The 19,065-nt window shown below is 55.1% G+C and overlaps 1 protein-coding gene across 1 annotated transcript; it reads right to left on the reverse strand.

Annotated features, from left to right (window-relative positions):
* Positions 1-7,192: 7,192 nt before the first annotated feature.
* On the reverse strand, positions 7,193-18,396 carry NPAS4 (neuronal PAS domain protein 4). The gene is given in 9 exon segments (XM_038764909.1): positions 7,193-7,302; positions 7,657-7,828; positions 7,830-9,003; positions 11,248-11,383; positions 13,966-14,075; positions 14,177-14,438; positions 15,694-15,796; positions 15,930-16,081; positions 18,183-18,396. Coding segments are annotated over 9 exon segments (2,313 nt in total). The 5' UTR covers positions 18,358-18,396; the 3' UTR covers positions 7,193-7,273.
* Between the last annotated feature and the right edge of the window lie 669 nt (positions 18,397-19,065).

Genomic DNA, 19,065 nt, shown 5'->3' on the forward strand with positions numbered 1-19,065 from the left:
CTATTTTATTTATTTATTCATTCATTCAGTCAGTCAGTCATATCTTTTAGACTGTGAACCCACTGTTGGGTAGGGACTGTCTCTATATGTTGCCAATTTGTACTTCCCAAGCACTTAGTACAGTGCTCTGCACACAATAAGCGCTCAATAAATACGATTGATTGATTGAGCGCTTGTTGTGTGCAGAGCACTGGACTAAGTGCTCGGGAAGTACAAGTCGGCAACATATGGAGACGGTCCCTACCCGACAACGGGCTCACAGTCGAGAAGGGGGAGACGGACAACAACACAAAAACATGTGGACAGGTGTCAAGTCGTCAGAACAAATAGAATTAAAGCTAAATGCACATCATTAACAAATAGAATAGTAAATATGTAAAAGAAAAATAGAGTAATAAATCTGTGCAAACATATATGCAGGTGCTGTGGGGAGGAGAAGGAGGTAGGGCGGGGGGGATGGGGAGGAGAGGAAAAAGGGGGCTCAGTCTGGGAAGGCCTCTTGGAGGAGGTGAGCTCTCAGTAGGAGGAAGGGAGGAAGAGAGCTAGCTTGGTGGATGTGTGGAGGGAGGGCATGGGAAGGGACCGTCTCTATATGTTCCCAATTTGTACTTCCCAAGTGCTTAGTACAGTGCTCTGCACCGGGGAAGATATGAGTTAATCAGGTTGGACACTGTCCCTGTCCCTCTATGGGGCTCCCACCCTCATCCCCATTTTCCAGATGAGATAACTGAGGCCCAGAGAAGTGAAGGGGCTTGCCCAAGGTCCCACAGCAGGCAAGTGGCAGAGCTGAGATTAGACCCATGACTTTGATTCTCAGGCTTGGGCTCTAGCCGCTAAGCCGTGCTGCCCGCTGAGGGTGAGCCGTCCGCATGGCCCGAGCTCCAGCCTTGTTGTCCCGCTGGAGGGTATCTCCGTCGATCCCTGTACCCCCCGAAAAGCAGCGAAGAGGGGTGCTTTCAGACTTGGGCTCTGCGCATAGTAAGCGCTTAATAAATCCGATTGAATGAATAATGATGATGATGATGGCATTTATTAAGTGCTTACTATGTGCAAAGCACTGTTCTAAGCGCTGGGGAGGTTACAAGGTGATCAGGTTGTCCTACGGGGGGCTCACAGTTTTAATCCCCATTTTACAGATGAGGTAACTGAGGCCCAGAGAAGTGAAGTGACTTGCCCAAAGTCACACAGCTGACATTTGGCAGAGCTGGGATTTGAACCCCTGACCTCTGACTCCAAAGCCTGGGTTCTTTCCACTGAGCCACGCTGGCATAGCACTTACTATGTGCAAAGCACTGTTCTAAGCGCTGGGGAGGTTACAGAGTGATCAGGTTGTCCCACAGGGGGCTCACAGTCAATCCCCATTTTACAGATGAGGGAACCGAGGCCCAGAGAAGTGAAGTGACTTGCCCAAAGTCACCCAGCTGACAATTGAGCCCGTTGTTGGGTAGGGACCGTCTCTCTATGTTGCCAACTTGTCCTTCCCAAGCGCTTAGTACAGCGCTCTGCACACAGTAAGCGCTCAATAAATACGATTGAATGAATGAATTGGCAGAGCTGGGATTTGAACCCATGACCTCTGACTCCAAAGCCCGCGCTCTTTCCACTGAGCCACGCTGCTTCTCTGGATGAATGAATGGACTTCCAGATCTTGGCCAAGCGCTTAGTACAGTGCTGTGCGCACAGTAAATGCTCAATAAATATTGATTGATCGATCAATAAAGATTGATCAATCAATAAATATTGATTGAATGAATGAATGAATCTTTGCCCTGCAGTCTCTATTTGAAGACTCACTCTGCCCCCTGCTGGCCAGTCCAGGGAACGACTTGCCTTTTCCTTTGGGGCCCCGGAGGTGCCTCTCTCACAGGAATAAATAAATAAATCATAATAATGATGGTATTTGTAAATAAATCATAATAATGATGGTATTTGTTAAGCGCTTACTCCGTGCCAAGCACTGTTCTAAGGGCTGGGAGGGATACAAGGTCTCAGGTTCTCCCCCGTGGGCCTCCCAGTCTTCATCCCCATTTTCCAGACGAGGGAACCGAGGCCCAGAGAAGTTAAGTGGCTTGCCCCAAGTCACGCAGCTGACAGGCGGTAGAGCCGGAATTAGAACCCATATCCTCTGACTCCCAAGCCCGGGCTCTTTCCACTAAGCCACGCCGCTTCCCTCAAAATTTGTTAAAGCGCTTACTATGTGCCGAACACTGTTCTAAGCACTGGGGTAGGCACGGTAATAATAATGATGGCATTTATTAAGCGCTTACTATGTGCAAAGCACTGTTCTTAGCGCTGAGGTAGACACAATAATAATAATGATGATGGCATTAAGCACTTACTATGTGCAAAGCACTGTTCTAAGCGCTGGGGTAATAATAATAATGGCATTTATTAAGCGCTTACTATGTGCAAAGCACTGTTCTAAGCACTGGGGAGGTTACAAGGTGATCAGGTTGTCACAAGGTATTCAAGTTGTCCCATGTGGGGCTCCCAGTCTTCATCCCCATTTTCCAGATGAGGGAACCGAGGCCCAGAGAAGTTAAGTGGCTTGCCCAAAGTCACGCGGCTGACAAGCAGTAGAGCCGGAATTAGAACCCACGTCCTCTGACTCCCAAGCCCGGGCTCTTTCCACTAAGCCACGCCGCTTCCCTCAAAATTTGTTAAAGTGCTTACTATGTGCCGAGCACTGTTCTAAGCACTGGGGTAGATACAATAATAATAATAATAATGATGGAATTTATTAAGCGCTTACTATGTACAAAGCATTCATTCATTCAGTCGTATTAATCGCTTACTGTGTGCAGAGCACTGTACTAAGCAGTCGGGAAGTACAAGTTGGCAACATATAGAGACGGTCCCTACACAACAGCGGGCTCACAGTCTAGAAGAGGGAGACAGACAACAAAACAAAACATATTAACAAAATAAAATAAATAGAATAGGAAATATGGACTAGTAAAATAAATAGAGTAATATGTACAAACATATATACAGGTGCTGTGGGGAGGGGAAGGAGGTGAGGGGGGGATGGGGAGAGGAAGGAGGGGGCTCAGTCTGGGAAGACCTCCTGGAGGAGGTGAGCTCTCAGTAGGGCTTTGAAGGGAGAAAGAGAGCACTGTTCTAAGTGCTGGGGAGGTTACAAGGTATTTAAGTTTTCCCCCGTGGGGCTCCCAGTCTTCATCCCCATTTTCCAGATGAGGTAACCAAGGTCCAGAGAAGTGAAGTGACTTACCCAAAGTCACAGCTAACAAACAGTAGAGCCGGAATTATAATAATAATAATAATGGCATTTATTAAGCGCTTACTATGTGCAAAGCACTGTTCTAAGCGCTGGAGAAGTTCCAAGGTGATCAGGTTGTCCCACGGGGGCTCACAGTCTTCATCCCCATTTTACAGATGAGGCCCAGAGAAGTGAAGTGACTTGCCCAAAGTCCCACAGCTGACAATTGACAGCTGGGATTCGAACCCATGACCTCTGACTCCAAAGCCCGGGCTCTTTCCACTGAGCCACGCAAATTTTCCGAGGAAGAATGCCGTGAGGCACCATCCCAACCCCAGCAGGCCAGACCGAGCTGGAGGCGGGGGGGAGTCTTAAGACAATCGACACGGCGCCTATTTGGGCCAGCCTGGCTAGCAAAATTTCAGGGCTTGAGCAGGTTTCCCCTGAGGCAGGGAAGGGGATGGAGTTTGATAGCCCATTGGCCCCCTCCTCAAAAACAACTCGGCCTATCCAGTATAGGGTACTTTCTGGGCACCGGTTGGGGGGAGAAATCACATCTAGCTAACACCCCAACTTATTCAGGTACCTACGTCTCAAAACACCGTGCCCCTCTCCTCCTCCTCATCATCATCAATCGTATTTATTGAGCGCTTACTATGTGCAGAGCACTGTACTAGGTGCTTGGGAAGTGCAAATTGGCAACATATAGAGACAGTCCCTACCCAACAGTGGGCTCACAGTCTAAAAGGGGGAGACAGAGAACAAAACCAAACATACTAACAAAATAGAATAGATATGTACAAGTAAAATAAATAGAGTAATAAATATGTACAAACATATATACGTATATACAGGTGCTGTGGGGAAGGGAAGGAGGTAAGATGGGGTGGAGAGGGGGACGAGGGGGAGAGGAAGGAAGGGGCTCAGTCTGGGAAGGCCTCCTGGAGGAGGTGAGCTCTCCGCAGGGCCTTGAAAGGAGGAAGAGAGCGAGCTTGGCGAATGGGCAGAGGGATTGGGGGCATTCCAGGCCCGGGGGAGGACGTGGGCCGGGGGTCGATGGCGGGACGGGCGAGAGCGAGGTACGGGGAGGAGATTAGCGGCGGAGGAGCGGAGGGTGCGGGCTGGGCTGGAGAAGGACAGAAGGGAGGTGAGGTAGGAGGGGGCGAAGGAATGGATGGACAGCCTGGAAGCCCAGGGTGAGGAGTTTCTGCCTGATGCGCAGATGGATTGGTAGCCACTGGAGATTTTTGAGGAGGGGAGTAATATGCCCAGAGCGTTTCTGGACAAAGATGATCCGGGCAGCCGCATGAAGTATGGATTGAAGTGGAGAGAGACACGAGGATGGGAGATCAGAGAGAAGGCTGATGCAGTAGTCCAGACGGGATAGGATGAGAGCTTGAATGAGCAGAGTAGCGGTTGGGATGGAGAGGAAAGGGCGGATCTTGGCAATGGTGCGGAGTCGCCCTCCTCCTGCCACCTGATAGCAGCCTGTTCACCCATATCGCTGGGCTGGAGTCAGCGGGCTGGAATTTTCCTAATAGTTGTGTTTTCAAGTCAGCGTGGCTCGGTGGAAAGAGCCCGGGCTTTGGAGTCAGAGGTCAGGGGTTCAAATCCCGGCTCTGCCAATTCATTCATTCATTCATTCAGTCGTATTTATTGAGCGCTTACTGTGTGCAGAGCGCTGTACTAAGCGCTTGGGAAGTACAAGTTGGCAACATATAGAGACGGTCCCTACCCAACAGTGGGCTCACAGTCTAGAAGATTGTCAGCTGGGTGACTTTGGGCAAATCACTTCACTTCTCTGTGCCTCAGTTCCCTCATCTGTAAAATGGGGGTTAAGACTGTGAGCCCCCCGTGGGACAACCTGATCACCTTGTAACCTCCCCAGCGCTTAGAACAGTGCTTTGCACATAGTAAGCGCTTAACAAATGCCATTATTATTATTATTATTATTAATGCTTAATACAGGGCTTGGAACTTAGTAATAATAATAATGGCATTTATTAAGCGCTTACTGTGTGCAAAGCACTGTTCTAAGTGCTGGGGAGGTTACAAGGTGATCAGGTTGTCCCACGGGGGGCTCACAGTCTTAACCCCCATTTTGCAGTTGAGGTAACTGAGGCTCAGAGAAGTGAAGTGACTTGCCCAAGGCCACACAGCAGACATGTGGATGAGTCGGGATTCAAACCCGTGACCTCTGACTCCAAAGCCCGGGCTCTTTCCACTGAGCCACACTGCTAATAATGATGGCATTTGTTAAGCGCTTACCATGTGCCAAGTGCTGTTCCAAACACTGGGGCAGATACAAGGTAATCAGATTATCCCACGTGGGGCTCACAGTCTTCATCCCCATTTTACAGATGAGGGAACTGAGGCCCAGAGAAGTGAAGTGACTTGCCCAAAGTCACCCAGCTGACAAGTGGCGGAGCCAGGATTAGAACCCCCGACCTCTGACTCCCAAGCCCGAGGCTCTTTCCTCTGAGCCATGCTGCTTAGTAGGCGATAATTAGGACAGACACACGCTCTCTCACAGTCTTAAAGGGGAGGTGAGAACAGGGGTTGAATCCCCATTTTACAGATAACTGAGGCCCGGAGAGGTGAAGCGACTTAGCCAAGGCTGCTCAGCAGGCAGGTGGTGGAGCCAGGATTAGAACCCAGGTCCCCTGACACCCAGGCCTGAGCTTTCTCCACTAGGCCACACTGAATTTTAACAGTGGAGGAGCGGAGGGAAATGACCCAGTCTGCGTCTCCGGTGTCCACAACCCAGGATGGGGCTAGTTTCCCCCAAGACTCACAGACCAGAACCTTTCATTCATTCATTCATTCATTCAATCGTATTTATTGAGCGCCTACTGTGTGCAGAGCACTGTACTAAGCGCTTGGGAAGTCCAAGTTGGCAACATATGGAGACGGTCCCTACCCAACAGCGGGCTCAGCCTTTCCACCCATCCCTCCCCGGACCCCCAAGACAGCGGGGCTGGGTCGCGAGCAGTTGCTGGGGGCGCGGAGACCGACCCCAGTCTGTTTATTGTCGTACTGTCCAAGCCCTTAGTACAGCACTCCGTACTCGGTAAGCACTCAATAAGTAATAATAATAATTACGGTATTTGTTAAGCACTTTCTATGTGCCAGGCACTCTTCTAAGTGCTGGGGTAGATACAGGATGGTAGGATTGGACCCAATCTCCGTCCCACCTGGGGCTCACGGTTTTAATCCCCATTTTACAGCTAGGGGAACCGAGGCCCAGAAGAATGAAGCGACTCGCCCAAGGTCACAGAGCCAGGACTCTCTCAAATCAGCGACAGCCAGGGATAGAAAAGGTAAACCGGACTTTATTATAAAGTTGGATACGAAGTCACCACGGCAGCCCGAGATTGACGGCACAGATCCCGCGGGCTCTGGCCGGGTGGATGACTCCCCTCCCCGCCCCCCCCCACCCCCCACCCCCAAACACACACACACACGGCGTGACATCTTCCTTCATCGGAAAGAAACATAGAGTGACTTGACGCCCCCCGCCCCAGGCGCGGGACACCAAAGTCACAGGAAACTCTGAGGCGGCAGAGTTCGTAGGAATTGAAATCCCGTTACTGGAGTGTAGACAATTCTACGTGAGTGTCGGTAGCCCCGAGGAACGGCAACTTTCCGTTGCCGGGGCTCTGTCTCTCCCGAGCCGAGGCCGGGCCCGGAGGGGGAAGGACTCGGGCCGGGCCCCAGGGGTCCTGGAGAGGTGGGGCGGAAAGGCATCGCTTCCTTCCCCCACCCCCCCGGTGCTTAAATAGGAATCCCATCCAAGGAAACTCACTACGAGTGAATACAGATTGAGATGGAAACAGATCGGTCAAGTCTCTCGGTTTAAAAATGCTTCCCACCCTCCTCCCGCCTCCCTCCTTTCCCTTCAGGGGGTGAGGCTGGGGGTGGGTGGGGGGAACAGTTGTCCCCCTCCCTCCCTTCCATCCCTGGGATGCCCCCAGAGTCCACGGGGAGGTGGAGAACGGCTCCACGCCATGATGACAATATGCCATACTTGACGACGTTAAGTCACAGACTTATTCAAAACGTTGGTTCCCCTCCACTTCCATCTGGGGAGAGAGAGGGAGAGAAGGAGAGACACGGTTAGAGTCGGAAGGCCAAGGCGTCAGGGGAGCGCGGGCCGGGGGCGATCGGGAGGATCGGGAAATGGGCCAAGACGGGACGGGTCTGGGGAGAAGGGTCGCCCTCCCCGTCCCGAGACCCATCCACCACCTCCGGCTCTTTACGGGCTGGGAACGTGTGGCTTTATGGTTCTGCGGCCCTCTCTCAAGCGCTCCGTCCAGTGCTGGGCACATGCTCAGCGCTCGGTAAATACGATGGAGTGAACGTATGAGCCCGCCCGAGCCTGTGGGACCACCCCTCCTCCCCCTCCGAATCCAGGCTCCTCGGCCCCCGGTGCTCACCTTCATGGAAGCTGTCTTGAACGCGGCTCTGGAGTTGATACAACTCATCACTAAACCCATCGTAGGGGAACGCTGAGACACCTGTCTCAAAGGCGGTTTCGTAGGCGGCCAGGTCCTCCAGGAAGCTGTGGTCTTCCGGGGACAGGTCGGTGCAGGGCGAGGGGACCCCCCCCCGGGTCCGCGGCCTCCAGGCTCCCGGACCCCCAGCCCCCCGGCGGCGGCGGTGGCGGCGGTGGGGCGGGGAAGTCCACGAAGGCCTCCTCCACGGACTTTTCCTCCTCTAGCAGCAGCAGCAGCAGGTCTTCGGGAGGAGCCAAGAAGGCCAGCTCCTGGCTCTTCCAGGCCTTGAGGTCCAGCGGGGGTCCCGACGGGCCGGCCCCCGGGAGCGAGAGGCTGCGGGCCGGGGGCTCGGGCCCGGCCTCCCCGCTCGCCCCGCCGGCCAGAGGGCCGTCCGCGCCCTGGGCCAGCTGGCTGATCTGGCGGATGAGCCTGTCGATCTCCCTCCGCTCCTTGTCCGAGTAGCGGAACAGGCTCTGCTTGACCGGGGAGGCCTCCGGGGTCAGCAGGCCCTCGGGCAGCAGGGGCACGTCCACCGACAGTGGACCCCGCAGCCGGGCCAGGGCCAGGAGGGTGCAGTCTCCGTTGCCGGGGCTGTCCGGGCTCGGGGGCAACTTCTCATAGAGAAAACCACAGCCGTCGGCCGAGCGGTGGGCCTTGGCAGGGCTCGGGCTCAACTGGTCCGGGAAGATCCCTCCGGGGCCTGGTGGACACGGCGGAGGCGGCGGCGGCGGCTCCGGGAAGGGACCGGTCAGTGGGGCTTGGAAGGAGGGGGCCGGCTGGGCCTGAAAGGCTCCGACGGCGGGGTCGCCGACCAACTGGCCCACGGGGCCGGCCATCTGTCCGGAGAAGGGCCCGCCACCGCCGCCGCCTGGGGTCAGCAAGGCCGGGAAGGGGGCCGGGCTGGGGGGCGGCTGGTCCGGGGGGGCCCCCCGGAAGGGGTCCTGGAGGCCGAAGAGAAAGGCGCAGCCCGGCCGGAGTGGGGTGTAGGGCGGGGTGCAGGCGAAGTCCTTGCCCGGGTCCCCCGGGGGGGCGAACCCCAAGTAGTCGAAGCCCAGCTCTTTGGGCGGCGGTGGAAGGGGCTCCCCGGGAGGTGGGGGCGGGGGGCCGGGGACGTCGGAGCTCCCGGGAACCCCGAAGGCGGCGGCGAAGATGGGGTCGGGCTCGGCGGGCTGCTCCGGAGACAGCAGCGGGGCTGGGAAGGTGGGCGCCGCAGCCGACTCCAGGACGAAGGCCAAGTGAGCGTCCTCCGAGCTCAGCTGCTGGCGGAGGCCCCAGGCTTCCGAGTCACTGCGAAGGGGGCGGACAGACAAGAGGCGGTACGTCAGGACTCCGGTTTGGACGGATGGACAATGACACCCCACTCCAAAGTCTAACTATGACGATGGTATTTGTTAAGCGCTTACTATAATAATAATAATGGCATTTATTAAGCTCTTACTGCGTGCAAAGCACTGTTCTAAGCGCTGGGGAGGATACAAGGTGATCAGGTTGTCTCACATGGGGTTCACAGTCTTCATCCCCATTTTACAGATGAGGGAACTGAGGCCCAGAGAAGTGAAGTGACTTGCCCAAAGTCACACAGCTGAAAATTGGCGGAGCAGGGATTTGAACCCGTGACCTCTGACTCCAAAGCCCGGGCTCTTTCCACTGAGCCACGCTGCTTACTATGGGCCTAGCACTGTTCTAAGCACCGGGATAGGTGCAGGGTCATCAAGAAACGGCCTGGCTCAGTGGAGAGAGCCAGGCTTGGGAGTCAGAGGTCATGGGTCCCAATCCCGGCTCCGTCACTTGTCAGCTGTGTGACTTTGGGCCAGTCACTTCACTTCTCTGGGCCTCAGTTCCCTCATCTGGAAAATGGGGAGGGAGACCGCGAGCCCCACGGGGGACAACCTGATTATCTTGGATCCTCAACAGTGCTTGGCACATAGTAAGTGCTTAACAAATACCATTGTTATTATTATAATCAGGTGGTCCCATGTGGGGCTCACGGTCTTAATGCCCATTTTACAGATGAGGGAACTGAGGCACAGAGAAGTGAAGTTATTGAAGGCCCATCTCCTCCAAGAGGCCTTCCCTGACTAAGGCCCCCCCTTTCGTCTTCGCCCACCCCCTCCTGTGTCGCCCCGACTTGCTCCCTCTGTTTATCCGCCCCCTCCCAGCCCCACACCACTTGGATCCAGATTCATCAATTCTTTCTATTGATGTCCGTCTCCTCTAGACCGTCATTCATTCATTCATTCAATAGTACTTATTGAGCGCTTACTGTGTGCAGAGCACTGGACTAAGCGCTTGGGAAGTACAAGTCGGTAACATATAGAGACAGTCCCTACCCAACAGTGGGCTCACAGTCTTCAATAACTTCACTTCTCTGTGCCTCAGCTCCCTCACAGTCTCATCTCGTCGTGGGCAGGGACTGTGTCTGTTTGTTGTTCTAGGGAATGCTCCCAATCGCTCAGTACAGTGCTCCGCACATGATAGGTGCTCGCTTGGCACATAGTAAGCGCTTAACAGATACCATCATTATTACAGTAATAATAATAAGGGACCGTCTCTATATGTTGCCAACTTGTACTTCCCAAGCGCTTAGTATAGTGCTCTGCACACAGTAAGCGCTCAATAAATACGATTGAATGAATGAATAATAATGATGAAGCAGCATGGCTCAGTGGAAAGAGCCCGGGCTTTGGAGTCAGAGGCCATGGGTTCAAATCCCGGCTCTGCCAATTTCCAGCTGTGTGACTTTGGGCGAGTCGCTTCACTTTTCTGGGCCTCAGTGACCTGAACTGTAAAATGGGGATGAAGACTGTGAGCCCCCCCGGGACAACCTGATCACTTTGTAACCTCCCCAGCGCTTAGAACAGTGCTTTGCACATAGTAAGTGCTTAATAAATGCCATCATTATTATTATTATTAGAACAGTGTTTTGCTCATAGTAAGTGTTTGGGGAAGCAGCACGGCCCAGTGGAAAGAGCCCGGGCTTTGGAGTCAGAGGTCATCGGTTCAAATCCCGGCTCCGCCACTTGTCAGCTGTGTGACTTTGGGCAAGTCACTTCACTTCTCTGGCCCTCAGTTCCCTCATCTGTAAAATGGGGATTAAGACTGTGAACCCCCCGTGGGACAACCTCATCACCTTGTAACCTCCCCGGCGCTTAGAACAGTGCTTTGCACATAGTAAGTGCTTAATAAATGCCATTATTATTATTATTATTAATAAATGCCATTATTATTATTAGAGCAATGTTTTGCACATCATCATCATCATCATCAATCGTATTTATTGAGCACTTACTATGTGCAGAGCACTGTACTAAGCGCTTGGGAAGTACAAATTGGCAACATATAGAGACAGTCCCCACCCAACAGTGGGCTCACAGTCTAAAAGGTGGGCTCACAGTCTATAAGACTGCACATAGTAAGTGCTTAATAAATGCTATCATTATTATTGTTATTATTAAATGAATGACCCCCAGCTCTTCCCGGCCCCCTCCCTGGCTGGTTCCTCCTGAAGCCGGCCCCGTCCTCCCGGCTCACCTGATGGGATAGTTGTGGGCTACGATGGGGCCCTCGGCGCCGTCGAGATGCAGCAGGGAATAGACCCATTGCCAACTCCCGGATTTCACTTGCCACCGCACCACTAGCTCTGCCTGCACGTCTCCGCCATCGGCAACTGCGGGAAGGAGGCGACCGGAGAAGGTTGAGTCCAGGTTGCCGCAACCCCCAGCCACCAGCGAGCCCTCCCCACCCCAACTCCTGGCCCTGACTTCCCCCCCAGGCCTGTACCCACGAACCCCCTCCCATAAACCGAGGTGTTATGTTATACTCTTGGCTCAGTGGAAAGAGCCCGGGCTTGGGAGTCAGAGGATGTGGGTTCTAATCCCGACCCCGCCGCTTGTCAGCTGTGTGACTTTGGGCAAATCACTTCACTTCTCTGGGCCCCAGTGACCTCGTCTGTAAAATGGGGATTAAGACTGGGAGCCCCATGTGGGACAACCCGATCACCTTGTATCCTCCCCAGCGCTTAGAACAGTGCTTTGCACATAGTAAGCACTTAACAAATGCCATAATCATCATTATTATTATTCTCTGGGCCTCGGTTACCTCAACTGTAAAATGGGGATTAAGACTGTGAGCCCCACCTGGGACAACCCAATCACCTTGTATCCTCCCCAGCGCTTAGAACAGTGCTTTGCACATAGTAAGCACTTAACAAATGCCATCATCATCATTATTATTATTCTCTGGGCCTCGGTTACCTCATCTGTAAAATGGGGATTAAGACTGTGAGCCCCATGTGGGACAACCCGATCACCTTGTATCCTCCCCAGCGCTCAGAACAGTGCTTTGCACATTGTAAGAACTTAACAAATGCCATCGTTATTATTATTATTATTCTCTGGGCCTCAGTTATCTCAGCTGGAAAATGGGGATTTAGACTGTGAGCCCCACCTGGGACAACCCAATAACCTTATATCTCCCCCAGCGCTCAGAACAGTGCTTGGCACAAAGTAAGCGCTTAACAAATACCTTCATTATTCAGCACTTAGAACAGTGCTTGGCACATAGTAAGCGCTTAACAAATACCATCATTATTCAGCACTTAGAACAGTGCTTGGCACAGAGTAAGTGCTTAACAAATACCTTCATTATTCAGCACTTAGAACAGTGCTTGGCACATAGTAAGTGCTTAACAAATACCTTCATTATTCAGCACTTAGAACAGTGCTTGGCACATAGTAAGCGCTTAAATACCATCATTATTTAGTGCTTAGAACAGTGTTTGGCACATAGTAAGCGCTTAACAAATACCATCATTATTTAGTGCTTAGAACAGTATTTGGCACATAGTAAGCACTTAACAAATACCATTATTATTATTATTACAGTGCTCTGCACACTTGGAGCTCTAAAGAAATATGATGGATCGATGGGTTGATTGATTGATGGAAAATGATAATAATAATGATGATGGCATTTATTAAGCACTTACTATGTGCAAAGCACTGTTCTAAGCAGTGGGGAGGTAAAAGGTGATCAGGTTATCCCATGGAGGGCTCACAGTCTTAATCCCCATTTTACGATGAGGTAACTGAGGCCCAGAGAAGTGAAGTGACTTGCCCAAAGTCACACAGCTGACAACTGGCAGAGCCGGGATTTGAACCCATGCCTTCTGACTCCAAAGCCCATGCTCTTTCCACTGAGCCACGCCACTTCTCTAGCATGGCCTAGTGGAAAGAGCCCGGGCCTGGGAATGAGAGGATCCCGGCTCTGCCACTTGTCTGCTGTGAGACCTTGGGCAAATCACTTTGCTTCTTTGGGCCTCAGTTCCATCAGCTGTAAAATGGGGAGCAGAACCTCCTCCCTCCTGATCCTATGTATTGAGCCTTTACTGTGTGGCAAGCACTGTCCTAAGCGCTCGGGAGAGTACCACACAACAATAGACTGTGAGCCCGTTGTCGGGTAGGGACCGTCTCTATACGTTGCAGACTTGTACTTCTCAAGCGCTTAGTACAGTGCTCTGCACACAGTCAGAGCTCAATAAATACGATTGAATGACTAAACAGACACCTTCCTTGCCACCAACGAGTTTACAATCTGCGATCCCTAGGTGGGACAGGGATCGGGTCCAACCTGAGGATCCTGTGTCTCCCCCAGCGCTTAGAACAGTGCCTGACACATAGTAAACGCTTAACCAGTAGGACTAAAAAGCAACAACAACCCAACACTCGCTCTCTGCGGCTCTTCCGCCCGGTTGGGCCTACCTCACCCCGAAGCCCCTGGCTGAGTCCCTGCCCCTTTGGTGTCCCACGTGGGGCTCACACTCTTCATCCCCATTTTACAGATGAGGGAACTGAGGCCCAGAGAAGTGAAGTGACTTGCCCAATGCCACACAGCAGACATGTGGCGGAGCTGGAATTAGAACCCATGACCTCTGACTCCCAAGCCCGGGCTCTTTCCACTGAGCCACGCTGCTTATTAATGTGGGCATTTATTAAGTGCTTACTACGTGCGAAGCACTGTTCTAAGCCCTGAGGAGGTTATAAGGTGATCAGGTTGCCCCACAGGGGGCTCACAGTCTTAATCCCCATTTTACAGACGAGGTACCTGAGGCCCAGAGACGTGAAGTGACTTTTCCAAAGTCACACAGCTGACAAGTGGCATTGCTACCGTTCTTTTTATTCTGATAAATAGATAACAGCCTGCTACCACGACTCCCGCCCCCTCGCCCCCCGAAGCCTGGGAGACACTCACGCAGGCGGAAATGCTGAGCCGAAGCGAGGGCCAAGTCCTCCGGGTGCAGTAATCCATACCACGACTTGCAGACCAGCTCGCTGTGCTCGAAGCCCAGGTGGAAGAGGACACTGGGGAGGTAGAGGAAGGAGGTAGGTCAGCCCCAGGCCTCTCCCCACCCCTTCCCCCCCAACTCCAGAGACCCCCGAGAGTTGGAGGGGTCAGTTCTCACCTCTCAGAGACGTCGAGCAGGGACAGGTCCTTGGCGTGGCGGGTCTGAAACACGGCCAGGAAGAGCGAGGCGGGACCGGGGCCTAGGCCGGGCCGGGGTCGGGGCTCCAGGGGGGTGCAGAAGGCGGTGAAGACGGGGTTGCCCGCCCAGTAGGGTCCGGGCGGGGGTGAGTGGAAGCGGCCCCGGATCAGCACGAGTTTGTTGCCCGCGCTCTGGCGTCTCAGGGACTTGGAGGTGTTGAAGCGGCAGCGGAACAGCCGGTCTGGTGAGGGAAAAGTGGGGATGAGAGGGTCAGGCGGAGCAGGGAGAAGCCAGGGAAGAGGAGGTGGAGGGGCTCACCTGCCCTACTGAGAGCTCATCTCCTCCAGGAGGCCTTCCCCTCCCTCCCTCTGCCCCTCCCCACAGCACTTGTATATAATTGTAAATATTTATTACTCTATTTTACTACTACTAATAAGGATGGCATTTGTTAAGCGCTTACTGGGTGCCAAGCACTGTTCTAAGCGCTCGGGGGATACAATCAATCAATCAATCAATCGTATTTGTTGAGCGCTTACTGTATGCAGAGCACTGTCCTAAGCACTTGGGAAGTCCAAGTTGGCAACATATAGAGACAGTCCCTACCCAACAGTGGGCTCACGGTCTAAAAGGGGGAGACAGAGAACAAAACCAAACGTACAAGGTGATCAGGTTGTCCCACGGGGGGCTCACACTCTTCATCCCCATTTTACAGATGAGGGAACTGAGGCCCGGAGAATAATAATGACAATGATGGTATTTGTTAAGCGCTTACTACGGGCAAAGCACCGTTCTAAGCCCTGGGGAGGCTACAAGGTGATCAGGTTGTCCCACGGGGGGTTCACAGTTTTCATCCCCATTTAACAGATGAGGTAACAGGCACAGAGGAGTTAAGTGACTTGCCCAAAGTCACCCAGCTGACAGTTGGCGGAACCGGGATTTGAACCCGTGACCTCTGACTCCAAAGCCCGGGCTCTTTCCGCTGAGCCACGCTGCTTCTGAAGTGAAGTGACTTGCCCAACGTCACACAGCAGGCATGTGGCGGAGCCGGGATAAGGACCCGTGACCTCTGAGTCCCAAGCCCGGGCTCTTTCCACTGGGCCACGCTGCTTATTAATGTGTATTTAGCTACAATTCTATTTATTCTGATGGTTTGACACCTGTCTACCTGTTCTGTTTTGTCGTCTGCCTCCCCCTTCTAGACTGTGTGCCCTGTTTTTGGGTAGGGACCGTCTCTATCTGTGGCCGATTTGAACTTCCCAAGCGCTTAGTCCAGTGCCCTGCACACAGTCAGGGCTCAGTCAGTACGACTGGGCGAATGAATGAGGGGGGACGAAGACCCTTTTAGACTGTGAGCCCACTGTTGGGTAGGGACTGTCTCTATATGTTGCCAATTTGTACTTCCCAAGCGCTTAGTCCAGTGCTCTGCACACAGTAAGCGCTCAATAAATACGATTGATGATGATGATGATGATGATGATGAGAAGCGTGGCGCTTACCGGTGTCGGGGCCGGAGGGGAGGGCCAACTGCTGGCGCACGGTGAGGTGGTCAGCGGGGTCGATGATGTCGTAGATGCTGTCGCCCTGGGCAACCAGGTCCACCTGCGGGAGATGGGGCCGTCAGAGAGGAGCCCAGGGTCTCCTCCTCGCAGGACCGGGCCCGGCTGGGCAGCCGGCCTTGGGGGGTCCCCCCCCCGCCTCGCCCCCCGGGGTCCCGGCCCGGCCCGCCGCTCACCATGGAGTGGCCCAGGTGGTCTCCGACGCCGTCCGAGAGGTAGAGCAGCTTGCCCTCGGCCGTGAAGACGAGCAGGAAGCCGGGCAGCGCGGCCACCATGTCCTCCAGCTCCTGGGCCGACAGCAGGCCCGAGGGCCCGGCCCGGGGGGCGCCTGTGGGGGACCGGGAGGGAGGGGGGCGGGCTCAGCGGGACGGCCCAGGGGCTCAGCCCCGGAGCCCACCCGCTGTCCGCCGCCCCCCAAAAAGGCGCAGAGCCCGGGACGTGCTGCGGCCGGCGGACAGCGGCTTCAGCACCGCGGACAGACGGTCCCCCGGACGGTTGGATGGATGGATGGATAGATGGACGGACGGGCCCGCCGGCTCCCCCGGACTTAGCCCTCTCTGCGCCCAGCCAGGACCCCGGGCCCCGGGACGCTCCCCCGCTCTGCCCGGGCTTTGCCCGCCTCTAGCCCGCTTCTCTCTCTGCTCTCTAAAAGTCGGGGGGTCTCCCCTTAAAGAGGCTCAGGGAGCATCTCTGCTCTCCAGAAGCCGGGGGTCTCCCCTTAAAGAGGCTCGGGGAGCATCTCTGCTCTCCAGAAGCCGGGGGTCTCCCCTTAAAGAGGCTCGGGGAGCATCTCTGCTCTCCAGAAGCCGGGGGGTCTCCCCTTAAAGAGGCTCGGGGAGCATCTCTGCTCTCCAGAAGCCGGGGGTCTCCCCTTAAAGAGGCTCGGGGAGCATCTCTGTTCTCCAGAAGCCGGGGGGTCTCCCCTTAAAGAGGCTCGGGGAGCATCTCTGCTCTCCAGAAGCCGGGGGTCTCCCCTTAAAGAGGCTCGGGGAGCATCTCTGCTCTCCAGAAGCCGGGGGGTCTCCCCTTAAAGAGGCTCGGGGAGCATCTCTGCTCTCCAGAAGCCGGGGGTCTCCCCTTAAAGAGGCTTGGGGAGCATCTCAGCTCTCCAGAGGCCGGGGGGTACCTGCTTAAAGGGGTTCAGGGAGCATCTCTGCTCTCCAGAGGCCAGGGGGTTCCCCGCTTAAAGGGGCTCGGGGAGCATCTCTGCTCTCCAGAAGCTGCTCTCCAGAAGCCGGGGGATCCTCGCTTAAAGGGGCTCAGGGGGAGCCCCTGCTCTCCAGAAGCGGGAGGGTCCCTGCTTAAAGAGGCTCGGGGAGCATCTCTGGTCTCCAGAAGCCGGGGTGGGTCCCCTCTTAAAGGGGCTCGAGGAGCATCTCCGCTCTCCAGAGGCCGGGGAGGGGGGGTCCCCCCTTAAAGAGAATCGAGGAGCATCTCTGTTCTCCAGAAGCCGGAGGACCCCTGCTTAAAGGGGCTCGGAGAGCACCTCTTCTCTCCAGAAGCCTGGGAGTCCTTGCTTAAAGGGGCTCGGAGAGCACCTCTTCTCTCCAGAAGCCTGGGGGTCCTTGCTTAAAGAGACTCCGGCAGCATCTCTGCTCTCCAGCAGCTGCTCTCCAGAGGCCGGAGGGTCCCCGTTTAAAGGGACTCGGGGGGCATCTCCGCTCTCCAGAAGCCGGGGGGTCCTCGCTTAAAGAGGCTCGGAGAGCATCTCTGCTCTCCAGAAGCCTGAGGTCCCAGCTTAGAGGATCTTGGGGAGCATCTCCGCTCTCCAGAAGCCTGGGGGTCCCCGCTTAAAGGGGCTCGGAGAGCATCTCTGCTCTCCAGAAGCCTGGAGGTCCCCGCTTAAAGGGGCTCGGAGAGCATCTCCGCTCTCCAGGAGCCGGGAGGTCCCCGCTTAAAGAGACTCGGGGACCATCTCTGCTCTCCAGAAGCCTGGAGGTCCCCGCTTAAAGGGGCTCGGAGAGCATCTCCGCTCTCCAGGAGCCGGGAGGTCCCCGCTTAAAGAGACTCGGGGACCATCTCTGCTCTCCAGAAGCTGCTCTCCAGAGTCCAGAGGGTCCCCGCTTGAAGGGACTCGGAGAGCATCTCCGCTCTCCAGAAGCCGGAGGGGTCCCCCCTTAAAGAGACTCGGGGAGCATCTCCGCTCTCCAGGGGCCGGAGGGTCTCCGCTTAAAGGGACTCGGGGAGCATCTCCGCTCTCCAGAAGCTGCTCTCCAGGGGCCGTACGGTCCCAGCTTAAAGGGACTCGGGGAGCATCTCCTCCGCTCTCCAGAAGCCGGGGGATCCCCTTCTAGAAGGAGCTCGGGGAGCGCAGGAGGGGAGAGGGGATGCTCTCTGCTCCCCATCCCTCCGGCCAGAGGGGTCCCCCGCCCTCCCCTCCCGGGCCGGCCCCCATCCGGGAGCGGGTGCGGATCCGGCGGGGCGCTCACCTGCGGCGAAGAAGACGCCCTTGCGGGTGTAGATGCAGGCGAGAGACATGATGTGCAGGTAGGAGAGGCGCACCTTATCGGCCTCGGCCAGCGGGAGCAGCTCCTTGAGGCTGCGGATCTCCGCGTTGATCTGGTCTCTTCGCGCCTTGGAGGCGCCCTTGGTGGAACGGTACATGGTGGGCGACGGAGCTCCCGGACACCTGGGTCCCCGCCCAGACGCTGCTCCTCTTCTTCTTCTTCTTCTTCTCCTCCTCCTCCTCCTCCTCCTCCTCCTCCTACTCCTCTGTCTCCCCCTTCTCTCTCCGGCTCCGGCTCCCCTCGGCTGCTCTGGCCCCGTCGCCGGCCTCGCTGGCCCTTATATAGTCCCGCTCGGGCGTGGGGAGGGGAGAGATGGGGGGCTGGACTAAGCGCCCCGCAAGGAGGGGGGCCCCGCTCTTCCATCTCCGGCTTCCGACGTCATCAGCATGACGAAGAACGAGGGAGGGGGAGACGGGCCGAGGTGGGAGGGGGCTAAGACGGCTCCCGGGAGAAGGGAACGGAGCCCAGACGGCCCCGGGTGTCTCCCCCGGCCCAAAAGGGAGCAGGGGGATCACAATCATCATAATAACGCTTAGTACAGTGCACTTAAGCGCTTAGTACAGTGCTCTGCACATAGTAAGCTCTCAATAAATACGATTGATGATCTCCCCCCCCCCCGTCCCCCTCTCCATCCCCCCCTTCTTACCTCCTTCCCTTCCCCACAGCACCTGGATAGATGTATATATGTTTGTACATATTTATTCCTCTATTTATTTTACTTGTACATATCTATTCTATTTATTTTATTTTGTTAGTTTGTTTGGTTTTGTTCTCTGTCTTCCCCTTTTAGACTGTGAGCCCACTG

Source organism: Tachyglossus aculeatus, chromosome 22, assembly GCF_015852505.1.
Source record: "Tachyglossus aculeatus isolate mTacAcu1 chromosome 22, mTacAcu1.pri, whole genome shotgun sequence".
Taxonomy (NCBI): Eukaryota; Metazoa; Chordata; class Mammalia; order Monotremata; family Tachyglossidae; genus Tachyglossus; species Tachyglossus aculeatus.